We start from the raw sequence: 14,483 nt of genomic DNA, 5'->3' as shown, positions 1-14,483 counted from the left end.
ATAACCTTTACAAGCTTTTTCCATTTCTTATTATAAGATTCACTGGCAAATGAAGGCAGCATTTATTTTACAAAAATAAAATAAATGCTCTAAAAATGAATTCCATAAGAGATTCCCAACTCAAAATGATAGAACTACAGAAAAGTTTTGAATTAAAACACCTTGCATTATTTGTAAGCTTAACATTTGCCTGTCATCTCACCGTGGCCGGTGAAGCCACCTCCAGGTCCATGGGTTCAAAGATAAGGCTCATCTGCGGGGACATCTGGATGATCTCTCCACTCATGAGACAAAGCTTCTTGTTGTCATCCAGTACAGTGTTCATGTTCTCAATCCACACTGCGTCCACAGGCCCATCGAAAATCAGCCACTTTCTGTCAGGACTCTGTTGGGGAGGCAGTGGACAGTCAGACTCACATTGAAAAATCTAACTTTAACTTTTCTGTTTGTGCTATGGCTATTTCATAATAAAATAGGTTATTGTACATGGTGTTCTTTTATTTTAGCATTTTGTAGATACGAGCTACCCAGCACAAGATGTTTTTCTGCAGAACACCAAATAATGACAGTGTTTTTTCCTAAGCTTTTAAGTGAAAATATTTTTACGTATAACTCTAACAAACCATGGATGCTTTGATTGAAAAATGATGCTAACTAACATTTTCTCATGAAAGTTTCTCGTGTAAAAAATATTGATTTTTAATTTTCAACACTTTGACATTTTATTAACAAATCACAAGCTTGTATTGCTTGCATTGTTTTGGCCTAGTTATTTCCACTGAAACAGGCTTTTCCTGCGATTCTGTAACATGCATTCAATGCCTCAAGAAAAAGCAGTGGCAATCAAATATAAAACTAAATGTGAGGAAAACATTTGACACCAGTCTCCTCTTATTATGTTGCTTTTTATTCCTCAATTACAGCTATTAGAGGATCTAGGTTTGTTCCTCACTTTCTTGCTGCACCAAAGAGACTGATCTACCATATCTTCCGCCAACTGTTTTAACAAAAACATTTCTATCGTAAGCCGGGGGAAACAAAGCTTCAAACTGTAATCCTTTAGGAATGTGGGTATGACTGAACTCTGAATAACATAAAAGTTAGTGGGTAAAATATGTCACAGTTTTAGGCTTAGTGTTACCATGGTGAAAGAAATATAAGAGCTGCATGTTTCAGGCAGACACCACTGTGGGAAATTAAGTACTCTGTTTTGAGATGTCTTTAACTTGATGGCAGAGAATTTAACATTCATTGCCATTTATGTATCTAGTGGTGACTTAAACACAATTTCTTTCTGTACATGGACAGCCATTATTACTGTTTACTAAATCTTACACAATGTGTGCAATGCTGAGAAGCAATAAATGTGATGGTGCGAGGGAAGGATGGATAGAAAGCTAAGAGAAGTAGAAGGGGGATGTATGGATGGATGGATGGATGGAAGGAAAGAGGTATGGGTGGATGGATGAAGGCAGGGAGGACAGAAGGATGGATGGATGGGTGGATGAGGGAATTAGGAATGGGTAGATGGGGGTAAACAGATGGAAAGATGGAACAGATGGATTTGATGAAAAGATGATAGGAATGGATGTAAGGGGGAATGGAATGGAGAGATGTATGGATGGATGAGAGGATAGAGGTATAGATAGATGAATAAATGTATGAATGAAGGGATGGATGGATGGATGGGAAAGAGGGATGAAAGGAAGTTATGGATGGATGGATGGATGGATGGATGGATGGATGGATGATTGAATAAATGAGTTATTGAATAAATGGAGGGAGAGAGGATGAGTGGAATAGATGTGGGATGGATGGACAAATAAGATAAATGAACTGGTAATTGTACCTGGGAAATGGCAAAAGCTCTATAGCTGACAGCCAAGATGCCATCTGACCATTCATGGGAGACGGGGTCAAACTGGCCATACAGCTGGCCCATGGTGATAGACTTTGGGTTGATAACAGTGATCTGAACCCTGTTCTCCTCCATCAGACCCTGCATTCAAAACAGGTTAAGTTCTGTTAATATTATAATAGAACACTTACACACGTTTTTGCAGCAGATTTCAATCGTGTCATTAGCATGTGTATGAATGTGCTTCAGTGCATTGATTTATAGCAGTACCATCACTAAATGTGTTGTCTGTTCTTTGGAAACACAAGAAATCACATTTCTTTTTATGAAAACATTTTGCAGACTTTTTAAGCGTTCTATTATGCAAAAAGAGCAGTTTGTATTGTGGCATTGTGATACAAATACACATTCACTTGGAACTGCTTGAGAAATGTGGGAGTATTTGAGACTTTGGTAGTTCACATCCTCTGGGTACAAGAAAAAAGTACTCAAAAAAAGTCAATAAGTAGGATAAAAGAACAAAAGTTTAAAGCCCTATCTTATGTAACAGATGTACAATGTTGAATGCAGAAAGCTCTACTCCCACTGTGACTATTTGAGCAGCACTAGTTTTTGTGAACAGTTGTCAATTTCCAGCACCTTCTCACAGATGTCATGCAGAGCAGCAGAGAGCACACGGTAGGCCGATGTCTTCCCACCGAAGGGCTCTCCCACCAACATGAAGCCGTGACGCACAATCATCATTTCATAGATCTGCAGGATCTTCTCAGCAAAGAAGTCAGTGACCTGCAGGTTCATCTTGGCACTGTTTTCCTTAATAGCCTCAAGCAGCACACTATAGTCTGGTTTCGGAAGCTTGACCCCAGGGAATAGATCAGAAGTGATGCCCTGGACAGATTCACAACGACTGAGAAGTTAGTGAGTTAGTTAATATTAATTTAAGCATTACATATACATTTTAATGAATGCATAATTTGTGGTATATGTAGAATATATTGATGTGTGGTCCTAGATGTTGTACCTCAAATAATGGAAGGTCATGAGCCAGAAATTTTGGAAGGTTAACATCAATAATAGATCTCAGCAACAGAATATCTTCGTTCTCCTCTGGAAACATCAACTGTTACATGTTAAACACAGGGAGAGAAAGAGGTTTGACACTCAATAAAAGAATTGCTTGTGCTGTCACTTTTCCAGGGTCTCCATGGGAGAGTGGCATTCAGCCACATTGTCTTTGCTCATTCTTTACCATCACAGTGATTTGCAACTCAGACCTGAGGGGTTTAGAGCATGCCTTTGTCTCCAGAAGTAATTTCAAGATGGCAAAAGAGTGCGGTCTCGGGTGTGATGGTGCAAAGATTGCTGTGAAAATGACACAGGCATATTCATTTCTGAGAACAGCAGAGATGACTCAAGCAGACACTATTCAAATTTGGTAAAATGAGAAAAGTGAGTGGGAGCTGTCAAGGTCAGGGTCCTCCTCTGCCTATTTCAGTTGTGTGACATCCGATTTTTTGTGGCTTTGCTATTCCAGGATTCTTATTGTCACACAACAGACATATTAAGAAGAGCAATGGTCACATTCTAGTAAATTACAAGTTGTCACTACTGTCTTGAGTGCTTGTCCTGTTCTATACACTCACTATTTGGTTATTTAGGTCAATGACTGCATTCTACAAGAAAATTCACACCCTTAAAATTCAAGTAATGACAACCATATTTTTATTAAAGAGGCCATGGCATATCATGCAAAAATCTATTTTTCTTAATAATTTGAATGTCAAACAGTTAAATCAACTGCACACTTCCCAGTGTAAAAAGACATTAAGTGTACTAACAAGCTGCAACTTATTATTTCAAAACTATACACACCTAGTGATAGTGAGAAATAAGGACAAACTAGTATATTTTTATTCTAAACACCAGAGCATCAAACAGCAGAGGATCCAACAGCAATGTCGCAAACAAATGTATGAGTAACAATGTTTTTACCATGTGTCACGATTGCTTTGTCTGTTACAGATTGTTTGATATGTACTAAGTATTTATACAATAGTGCCGCAGTTAAACTGAATAGTTGTGATAGTTGTGATTTGCTGTTTTTTCCTTTGCAGGAGATTTCTGGATACGGAAGAAAGCACAAAGAGAACGCTGCTTTTGTTATTGTTAATGTACAGTTATCGCTGTAGTCCTGAATAAAAGCTTCAGTGAGAGAGATCTTGTGTTTTGTCATCAGTAAGACATTTCATTGAATTTACATTTTATTTAAAACACAACACTGTAAATTACAATACATTTTTCACTTTATCGAAAAGGATGAACAAAGAATAGCCTATATAAGAACGACAGTGCAACAAACAATGGTACATTCATTCATAATTCTGTTTACACAAAACACAGTAAGTTATCATTAGTCAACTATAACTGTGATAAATCTTGAACTTCAACTATGTAACAAAATATTTTTCAACATTGGAAGTTTTCAAAACAATAATGTGGGGTTGCTGTAAATTATTTTTATATGCAAAACTGTGACCGTTCAGTGGCCCTTTACTTACAAGTCTGTACGTATATCAAAAACAGCATAGAAAATTCCCTATTGCTTCTAAATTATGATGTTTTTTGATAACATTATAAGTGGATATTAGAGAACATTGTAAAATAAAATAAAAACTTTAATAAATGTAAACCAAGAATGAGTGTACCAAAGTGCTGTTTCACATTCTCATGCAAAGAGGGTGTTTATATAGTCTTAAAGGCACAGTAGTAAAACTCCACGGCTTAAAGGTGCTATATGTTGCTATATGTCATACATATATATACATAATGTTCATGTATTAATCGCTTATTTATTGCCAATGTGTGAGCATCCTGTAACGAAACCTAAAAAACAAGACCTTCTCCAACTTCCTATGTTGTCTATGAAAGCCTGTAGACTAATTTTTATGTGAAGGATTCGGGACATGTTTGCCGGCAAAATTAAAAGTATGTGACATTTACACACGCTAACTGAGTGTCTCTCCTCCGTACTATGACACATGAAACATGAAACGTATGTTTATAAAATGTTCAGGTAATGCAGAAAGAACTATTCTGAACTGTAATGTCAATGTGTCATGCAAAGAAAAGAGGTTAATTCAAACTATAGGCTCACAAAGTCTAGTCTCAAATATACTGAGACTAATGTAATGTAACTAATGTAAATATACAAATATACATTATGCTGGTGAATTGCAGAGCTTGTGCAAACATTACACTTCGCTATGATCAGATTCTTTCTCAACGATGTCATTTTTGTTGTGTTTATTTTATCATTTAGAGGAAACCGCGCCGCACATATTTACATATTAATCTAAACATCACTCTTAGGACAGCATCTGGGTGTTTAACAGTACAGTATATGGCAGCAAATGTATTTCCAACTTCTTTTTACTTCTAAGCAAAAAATAAAAAAGAACTTTGAGTATATCGGCACATTGAATTATGTTCAGTGCCTTGTGTATGAGCTGGCTACAGTTCACTTAGCGGCCACCGGTGTCGCTAATAATAAGGGTTTCTGAATTCTACATATAGCTCCTTAAAAGAGAGTGGGGGATATGGTAGACATTTCGCTGAATAGTACAATATAGACGTATTGACAGTCTCTAAAATGTAAAGGTATTTACATATGCACAACTTTACAAATATAAAATCTTCAAGAATCCTTTATAAGTAAAATTATAAATATATTTGTATAATTGCATTTTACTAATGCATAGATTTGAAAAGGCCACAGTGGCAAAAAATAATATTATTTATTTATTTATTTATTTATTATTTAAATTGTATACATTTTTGTACATAGTAGATTTACGAAATCCAAACTGAGCAACTAGTATTAATTCAGTGACGTGACTAGAAGCACAAGACAGTGTATGAACAGTTCCCTGGTTACTAACAATTGCTGGGCATTAAAACGTCTTTGGTCACAAACATTAGTTTGGTCAATAGCTGTTGGCATCGTCCTTGTTTGCAGCCACAAGATGCAAAACTGCTGCCGTGTTTACTATGTCAACCATTGTCAGTTTGATGTAGAAGAAGGTAATCCTTTATTCGGCACAAACACAGAACACGATGGGATTCACTCCTCCAAATAAATGCAACTGTCACTCCTAAAAGTTTGTAGGGAGTGAGTGACCTGTGTGGCTCTGACAAGGGACTCCCATGTCCCATGGCTTTTATTCAGGTGGCGCAGTCGTATCAGAACAGCAGAGTAAATGGAAAGACAGTATTCATCTTGCTCGAGCCACATTGTGTAGGCGCTGCAGTTGTTCCTTTGACCTGTCTTCTCTGATGCCCTATTGCTGCACTACTATTCTCAGTGTCTCAGTGTATGAGGATAGTCCTTTGTGCATACTAAATAAGCTTTTAGATAAATGAGTGCAACAGTAATAAATCAAAGATCAAGGAATGTGCTCAGGTAGGGCCACCTATGAACATGAAAGTCACCATGTTCTGGCCTTGTTTCAGGGGATCTGATCATGCTGAAATGAGCATATAAGCATATTCTACGGTGCTCTGCACAAAAGCCTCGACTGCCTGTCTAGCAATCGAATGGAATTATAGTTTAACACATGACAACTGCAGATTTGTATTGACATTTTAATCTGAAATGCTTTCTTAAATTTTTTGCTTTTACACGACTGAGAGAGAGAGAGAGAGAGAGAGAGAGAGAGAGAGAGAGAGAGAGAGAGAGAGAGAGAGAGAGAGAGAGAGAGAGAGAGAGAGAGAGAGAGAGAGAGAGAGAGAGAGAGAGAGAGAGAGAGAGAGAGAGAGAGAGAGAGAGAGAGAGAGAGAGAGAGAGAGAGAGAGAGAGAGAGAGAGAGAGAGAGATGTACTCATTGGAGCCCCAAAACACTCTTCTTAATTTCAATAGTTCGTTTTTTTCACAGATTTGCAATTCCCTGTGCTGCCGAATTGAGTGTGAACACTATTTATATTCAATGTCAGATTCATTTGGCTTTGATCCACAGGCGAAACATGGTGAGAGGAAGAGAGGAGAAGGAGCGTGCAATGGGAATGAAGATGAAGTGGAAATGTTTCACTTCTCTGACCTTTGGTAACTCTGTGCTGATAACAGTGGCAGGCAAAGAGGAACTGGGCCAACTGCAGTTGGGAGTCATTCAGAATTGCTTTAACAAGTTTATGAAGTACTCAGAAATGGTAGCTAAGCAGAGGCCAAAACATATAACTACTAAATGAAATGAGACGTTAAATCAAAACAACAAAGGCCTTCACATTTAAATACAAAATGAAAGCTGATTCTTCAAATCACATCATTATAGATTCAGGCCACAGACGTCGCAAATAAAAGGCCATGAATTGAACTGCAATGGTAAACACCACAGAATGTTTTTAGACAGAGTAGTTATCTTGTGACTTTAATCAGTTAGGCTAAAGCAATAGATTCTAGCTTTTGTAATAAATATTTAAAGGGGACATATCATGAAAATCTGACTTTTTCCGTGTTTAAGTGCTATAATTGGGTCCCCGGTGCATCTACACCCAGAAAACGTGAAAAGTGACAACCCAGTCATTTTGTTTTGGTAAGCCTTTCTCTGCAATCAAATCATAAAATAATCCGATCAGATTTCTCTCCCCTTCTGACGTAGAAAGGGAATCTTATTATAATATTACCACACCTTTACCTGCACGTTTCGACCCCCGGCGCTGCCATTGGTTTTCGCAAGCGACAACAGTGTAACTAGTTCTAACGCAATGGCAAAAGTTTGAGCAAAGCTGCAAACTGTTTTGTCTTGGCTGCACAGAACAAAAAATAACCAAAAAATGTCACCGCTGTCTTATAAAGACCTCAGGGAACTGTGTCAATTTGTGTAAAAGTTAAACATGACGGTACATGCAAGTCGTTGAGATCAACGTAACTCCACAAGAACTACATAAATGTATCCACTAACCATTCAGAAACGTCCAGGTGCAGTCTAAAAGTTGTAACCTCTTTCTGGGTATCTTCCTGCATTGCACTACTGGTTATTTCTGAGATTTTGGATGATTCGCGTGTTTTGTTATTGCCGGAGTATCCGAAGCACGTGTAAAGGATCGGCCGTCTTCTGAACAGGGGCGGGGAGCAGCAGCTCATTTGCATTTAAAAGGGGACACACAAAAACAGCGCGTTTTTGCTCACACCCAAATAGAGGCAAATTTGACCAGCGATAATAAATGATCTGGGGGGTATTTTGAGCTGAAATTTCAGACACACTCTGGGGACACCATAGATTTATATTACATCTAGTGAAAAGGGGCATAATATGTCACCTTTAAGAATATAAGACCAAATAAAATCAAATATAAAATAACCAAAATATAAAATTAAAATATTATATGTGTCACTGCAAAGTTAAAGCATATTATTTTTAATTGAAACATTTAAATCTTAGTGTGGCAAAAGTGCAACATGTGGGGCTTTTTTGTAGATACAGGTCCTACCTTCAGGTTCCCTGCGGCGGTCAGAACAGATTTGACAGCCCTCATGCCGTAATCATAATGGTGTTGGGAAGAGAGCTGCTCAGAGCACAGTCTATATGTAGCTACAATCTTCACTGAGAGCGGTCGTGCTCTGACAAACCCACAGGAGTACAGCACTATCTCAGCTATCAGAGCATAGTCTGGCACCATCATAGCTACTGTCCGGAATAGAGCCTGCAGCAGAAAATTACACAACATTCACAATTATAGAACAAGCTAAATGAACTACTCTATTAAAACGGAATGGAAACACATATTTAACAGTGACAGCAAGAACATTACAGAAACATTACCAAAATACAATATCATATTAAAAATAATAATGGATATTACACTCATACATAACACTCATAACACTACATGACATTGTTTTTAGGTAAATTTTCATATTAAATACCCATTGTTATTATTCGCTAACTTATGTTAACATTAACAAAGTTTCTTATAGTAGTTTCAGTGAAGCACTTTTTTTCTGGGGAAAAAATGAATATAGGGCATGTGATTAAAGTATGACACACTCAAAAATTAAGCATATTCCATATACTCTGCACTTGGAGTGGACTTGGTTCTCTACATGCCTTCAGGTTGTCAGGTAGTTCAGAGCGTCCAGCATAGCCAGGGTTCATGGTGATAAAGACAGCGCAGGTAGGGTTCAGTTTCAGCTCTGTCCCCTCAAACAGCAGCATCTCAACGTGTGCAGAAATACCTGCAGAGAAAAAAATTATTATGCATCCAACCCCAAACCCAGAAATCTCATTATATTAATAGATTTATGCAATGTAAGCATCCTAAAGCTTGATTTGACTGGACTCAACTCATCAAATTCAGATGTAGGCATCTATTAAGTTTGATAGTATATAGGAGGTTTGGAAAAATAAATTCTGTAGCTCCATTGATTGAACCTTAAAATCCACTCAAATTGCAGTGAACATTCTAACTCAAAATGTGCACACAAACACACACCTCTCTGGATGGTTAGAATTTGCTGAGCCACCACTGAAAGCACTTCCAGATCAATGCGGTTGAACTCGTCAAAGCAGGCCCAGGCACCGGCCGACAACAAGCCCTGGAAGAGACCAAGTATCTTTACCAAGACTTACAGCAAATGTAGTCTGAACACACCTTTGCTGCCAGATAACTGACAAAGGGTGAGCATGATGACATTAAAACGCAAGCTCTTTGCAATTCTATGCCCTCTGATTAAGATACAGCTGTGGTTCCCTGATAGTACTGAGGCTGTACAGCAAAAGCATAGCAATCTTTGCTAGCACACCAAACTAAAAGGAAAACTGACATGCCTGTATTTATTATCAGATATAGTGGGGTCTAAAAGTCAAAGGTCACTAGAGAAAATCATTCTATAATAATACTTTTGCTATCATCTAACATTATCAATATAAACTTTTAACATTTTATTTTGAAAGGTTTAACTGGAAATGAATATTCATTTTAAAATGTCTTAGTATTACGATCCATTTAGGTTAAATCGTAACAAAAGAAAATAGACATGACTCCCACGCCCAGTCGTCAGACCAAAAGATAAACCAACAAGTCCAAAATTCAAGAAAAATTATCAATGTTTTATTAAGATGAAGAAGATGAACATATAAGTAAAATAGAGTATTTCCAGAGTAACATAAACCAGTGGGTGCATAATCTTCAGGAAGACCCAAGGCCCAAAATAACGAACAAAACTGATAATAAACAAAATATCAGTTTTGTTTATGTTCCTCTTTGATAACAGAACCCAAAAGGACATGAACCCCAGAAGTTTAATGATCATGTTCTCCAAAATGATCTGAGAAAAATAATTTATTCATTCGTTAGGGTTAGGGTTTTTTTTAATGATTTTTTTTTTTTTTTTACAGAAAATTAACATGGTCATTCTCATAATGAATTAGAAAACAATTCTTTATTCTACTCTTTTATTTATTTTTCAAAATAATAAAACTTTCAGTTTATTTCCAGGTTTAAATAAAACTAAATAATTATTAGATAATTGTGGTCTTTGATTCTTTTGACATTGTATTTCCCCCAGAGTAATGTCTAATTTAACTCTGGATTTAGAAAAGACTCAATTTAATTAGTAATATGTTGTGGGGTCAGTAATCTATAAGACAACACAAGACAAGATGAGACCAGACAAATCTCATTATGTACTATTATTTTGAAGAGTTCATAACCCCTTTCTGCAAGAAACCTTCTTTTTTTTACCACAACAATTCTGGCATTCTGAATCTGTGTTACTATAGTAACCAATGACAGTAATATCAGTCAGTGCTGTGCTGTTCTGCTCGAGAGGGTTTTTAAAAAAACACATGGAGCTTAACCTCATGTGTGATGTTTAACTTAGCCATCATTTCACATTTCTTTCCCAGTAAGTCATTGCCAAATACTGTTATATTGTTATATGTTCTTTTCTTTTTTTAAATAACATATTTTGCTGTGAGCTGAATAAAAGAAACTTATAAATAACTTGGCTTAAGCACAACTTGTAAAAACTTGTAAAATACCTGTTCATGCATCATAACTTTGTAAAACTTACCTTAAAGAATTTTCCCAGTGCAATATAGTCCAGGCCATCGGAACAGTTGAAGACTACACACTGCTTAGCTACAGCTTTAGCCAGATCTTTGGTGGTTTCGGTCTTGCCGGTACCTGCAGGACCCTCTGGGGCTCCACCAAGATGTAAATGTAAAGCTCCAAATAGAGTTCTGGTAAAGAAAAGGTGCAGCCAGAGGTTGTGTTAACTGAATTAAATAATTTACTGAATTTAATAACATAAACAGAGAGTTCAAAATATTTTCAGTCATTCTGAAAGATAAAAAAAAATACACTAAAGTAGCTATGTTCAAAAGTTTGGGGTCTGTATAGTTTTTTTATTTTATTTTTGCTCACTAAGGCTGCATTTATTTAATCATACAGTAAAAACAGTAATATTGTAAAATTGTATTATACTGTAATTTAAAAGTGACAAATAATTTCCAGCATTATTAATCCAGTTTTTAGTGTCACATGATCCTTCAGAAATCATTCTAATATGCTTGTGAGTGATTCTTTGATGAATAGAAAGTTAGAAAAACAGCAAGTTTTTACCGTCATATTTGATCAGTTTAATGCATCCTTGCTGAATATCTGAGAATCAATATCTTTTTTTTTTTTTTTGTAAAAAATCTTACTGACCTCAAACTTTTAAATGTGTATCTGGTCTATTGCATTTCCCTAAACAAGAAACATCGCCACTAAGGGATGCTGATAGGAATTAGAAGAGAAGAAAATTGAAGAAAATAAAGTTGTAAAGTGCTCCAACGAAAATAGACTACATAGACCACATCTATATAACATTTAGAAAACAGAAAATAATGATAGATAAAAATACAGCATGACGTAATATTCACAATCCAATTAGTAAATTATTATTTGTAGGCATCCTCTGGGTGGAGCTACAATGAAAATGCATTCTGACCTATAGCAGCGATCAGTGAGAGGAGTGATGACCAGTCGTGGTGTGTTTCCAAGATACTCATAGCCATATGCCAAGCCTGCATTGATCATCTTTGTCTGAAGCTGGTTTTCCTTCATAGTTGAATCAAAGATTTGAAAGAAAAAATGGAATCAAAGCAGATCATCTGGTGTCAAAAACAATATCTGCACATACTATTCACTAATAAGGTCGGAATAATTTTCAATCACATTTACAGACAATCAAACTGACTTACAATCCAATAGTAGCGCAGCTGGCTGAGCCACTCAAAGTTGGTCTCATCATCCACACCCTTCTGTACCAAAGAGGCCAACACATCCCGGGCGTGAACATCAAGCACCACCAGCGCTCCAAGTGTGACTCGGTTCTGTTTGGACAGCTTGCCACGCACCAGAGTCACAATGTCATCTATCTGAGTATTGTTCTGATCCAGATAGGCCTGAAGAGCCTGATTAAGAAATAACCCAGTCATATAAAAATATATTATGTAAGGGATAATGTACAGTAAGACAGTAACACAAAATGAGGCAGATAATGACTACACATTATCTTGCTTATAATATGGCTAATTGGCAAATAAGTAAATAAATAAATAAATAAATATAAATTAAATTCTGATTTGAGTTTAATTGTTTTATTATATGAGAAAAAAGAAGACATGAAAGAGCACAGATATGTGGACCAAAGTATTGGAGTCAGTTTAGCAGGTACTGTAAGTAACTATGCACAAATATTGAGTAGAATGCCATGAATAACCAAAGGACCCTTTTCAAATTTCCAGGGTTCTCAGAAGTGGAAGTCATCATAGTTGGGTAAACTTCTATAGTGGTGAATGGGAGATGACAGCAAATATAAGTTTTATGTTCCCATATGCTTCAATAGCAAAAGAAAACTGAGAGACTGATTACAGCAGTCAGAAGAGTGAAAGATGTCAAATTTGCCGTCACTCCCTCAGCCGTAGTATTAGAAACACCCTTGCAGAAGTGTTAATTCATTTTTTGTAATTTATTGCCAAGGTAATATAACACGATAATAATATTATAAATGTATATTAAATGTGTGTTTTTTTTGTGTTGAGTACTGTGGAAACGTGCTATCACAGTCCATTAGAAGGGAACACAAGAATGAAGAATTCCAGAGAGCTGTGCTATAAAAGATTAGGTAACACTTTATTTTACAGTGTCCTTGTTACATACAATATGTTAAATGTACTTACAATAGTAATAACAGTAAATTATGCATTATTACATGCAACTAACCCTCAACCAAATCCTAATCCTACCTTAACCCTATAGTAAGCACATGTAGTTGCTTAATATTACTCAGTACTTAAATATATAATTACACTGTAACAATGACACTTTAAAATAAAGTGTAACCAAAGATTATATTGCTATGTATAACATACCTCTGGTCCCTTTGCAATGGCTTCATGAATGTCCTTTGTCCAGTAAACCTGTGACACACAGAGCACTGTCTGACCCGGCCAGGCCCTGACCCAGTTGATTCTTAGGTCTTTCGGATATGCTTCCAATGCCTCTCCAATCACCTGACAGCCAGGAGCCAAGAGGCACAGTTTGCATTATTTTACATTTCTTAGAATAGCACAGACATATATAATATTGATCTGAAATTCATTCACTCTGATTTTTTCAGATGTTTTGCTGTTATTGCTTGTAAATGTGATATTCCAAATTGAAATGACCATTTCACCTCTATCCATAATGTTTAAGGTAAATAAAGTTGAGATTTGTATGTATTTCTATTTGACATCCATTTAAGTAACTCTGGTGTGAAGAGTGTGTGAAAAAGTGGTAAATATATATGAATTCATTATGGGTGGTTTTTTTTTTTATGTCTGGTGGATTGTTTTCTTCATTGTATTATTATTAGGGCTGTCAAAGTTAGCGCGTTAATAACGCGTTAACGGAAAATCATATTAACGGCACTAATTTTTTTAACGCGCGATTAACGCAGAGCGTATTTTCTGTTTGACCCGTGGCCCAACCCCTAGTTGGAGAAATGGAGATACACCGTGTTGCCAACCTAGCGACATTGCAGACCCCTTTGGCTATTTTTTCCCTTCAAAAAAGCGCCCAAACCTTATTTAGTTTCTGAGAATCTACCGGTACCGCCGGTACTGCTCTCCCAGCACGCGCGCGCGCCTCTCTCTCTCGCTCTTTCTCTGCGTCTCGCGCGGAGGAGCAGCGCTTTAATTCAGTTAAACACAGACATTATGTTGCTTCTCTAATTTTACAAGTATAGCCGAAATCAGAGCACAGATATTGTCTTTATCGTATGTGTATTTGATTTCATCAGACGACGGCTCGATTATCAGGATTTTTGTGCAGATTAACTTAACATCTTGAAAGGGAGAGCTAGTTATGTCTTAATGGGTCGCGTTTCAGTCACTATTTCATATTCATTCCGTTGTTTGACAACAGAAACAGTAAAATATACCAATGAAAACAGTTTTATGGAGAATTTAGCTAAATCAAAATAGGCACAGAGAGAGACAAACTATAATGTAATAATTCTGCTAAATGTACATTTAGCATTTTCAGAAGAGCTGCCCTGTCATGCAAAAATCTAAACATGTTTGTGTTAGTAAATTGCTCT

The 14,483-nt window shown here is 36.6% G+C and overlaps 1 protein-coding gene across 1 annotated transcript in view; it reads right to left on the bottom strand.

Annotated features, from left to right (window-relative positions):
* Positions 1–14,483, bottom strand: part of dnah7 (dynein, axonemal, heavy chain 7) — a gene marked incomplete at its 5' end in the record, with an annotated part of 86,083 nt that overhangs the window by 51,764 nt on the left and 19,836 nt on the right. The window contains 11 exons of the mRNA XM_081367356.1: positions 203–385; positions 1,850–1,999; positions 2,498–2,746; positions 2,880–2,978; positions 8,342–8,554; positions 8,959–9,086; positions 9,344–9,446; positions 10,926–11,094; positions 11,847–11,956; positions 12,100–12,312; positions 13,273–13,413. Of these exons, the coding sequence (XP_081223482.1) occupies positions 203–385; positions 1,850–1,999; positions 2,498–2,746; positions 2,880–2,978; positions 8,342–8,554; positions 8,959–9,086; positions 9,344–9,446; positions 10,926–11,094; positions 11,847–11,956; positions 12,100–12,312; positions 13,273–13,413 (1,758 nt within the window). The remainder of the gene's footprint in view (positions 1–202; positions 386–1,849; positions 2,000–2,497; positions 2,747–2,879; positions 2,979–8,341; positions 8,555–8,958; positions 9,087–9,343; positions 9,447–10,925; positions 11,095–11,846; positions 11,957–12,099; positions 12,313–13,272; positions 13,414–14,483) is intronic.

This window comes from Scardinius erythrophthalmus (genome assembly GCF_964197995.2).
Source record: "Scardinius erythrophthalmus genome assembly, chromosome: 6".
Taxonomy (NCBI): Eukaryota; Metazoa; Chordata; class Actinopteri; order Cypriniformes; family Leuciscidae; genus Scardinius; species Scardinius erythrophthalmus.
The sequence above is the reverse complement of the archived record's forward strand: the minus strand, read 5'-3'. Positions and strand labels throughout refer to the sequence as shown.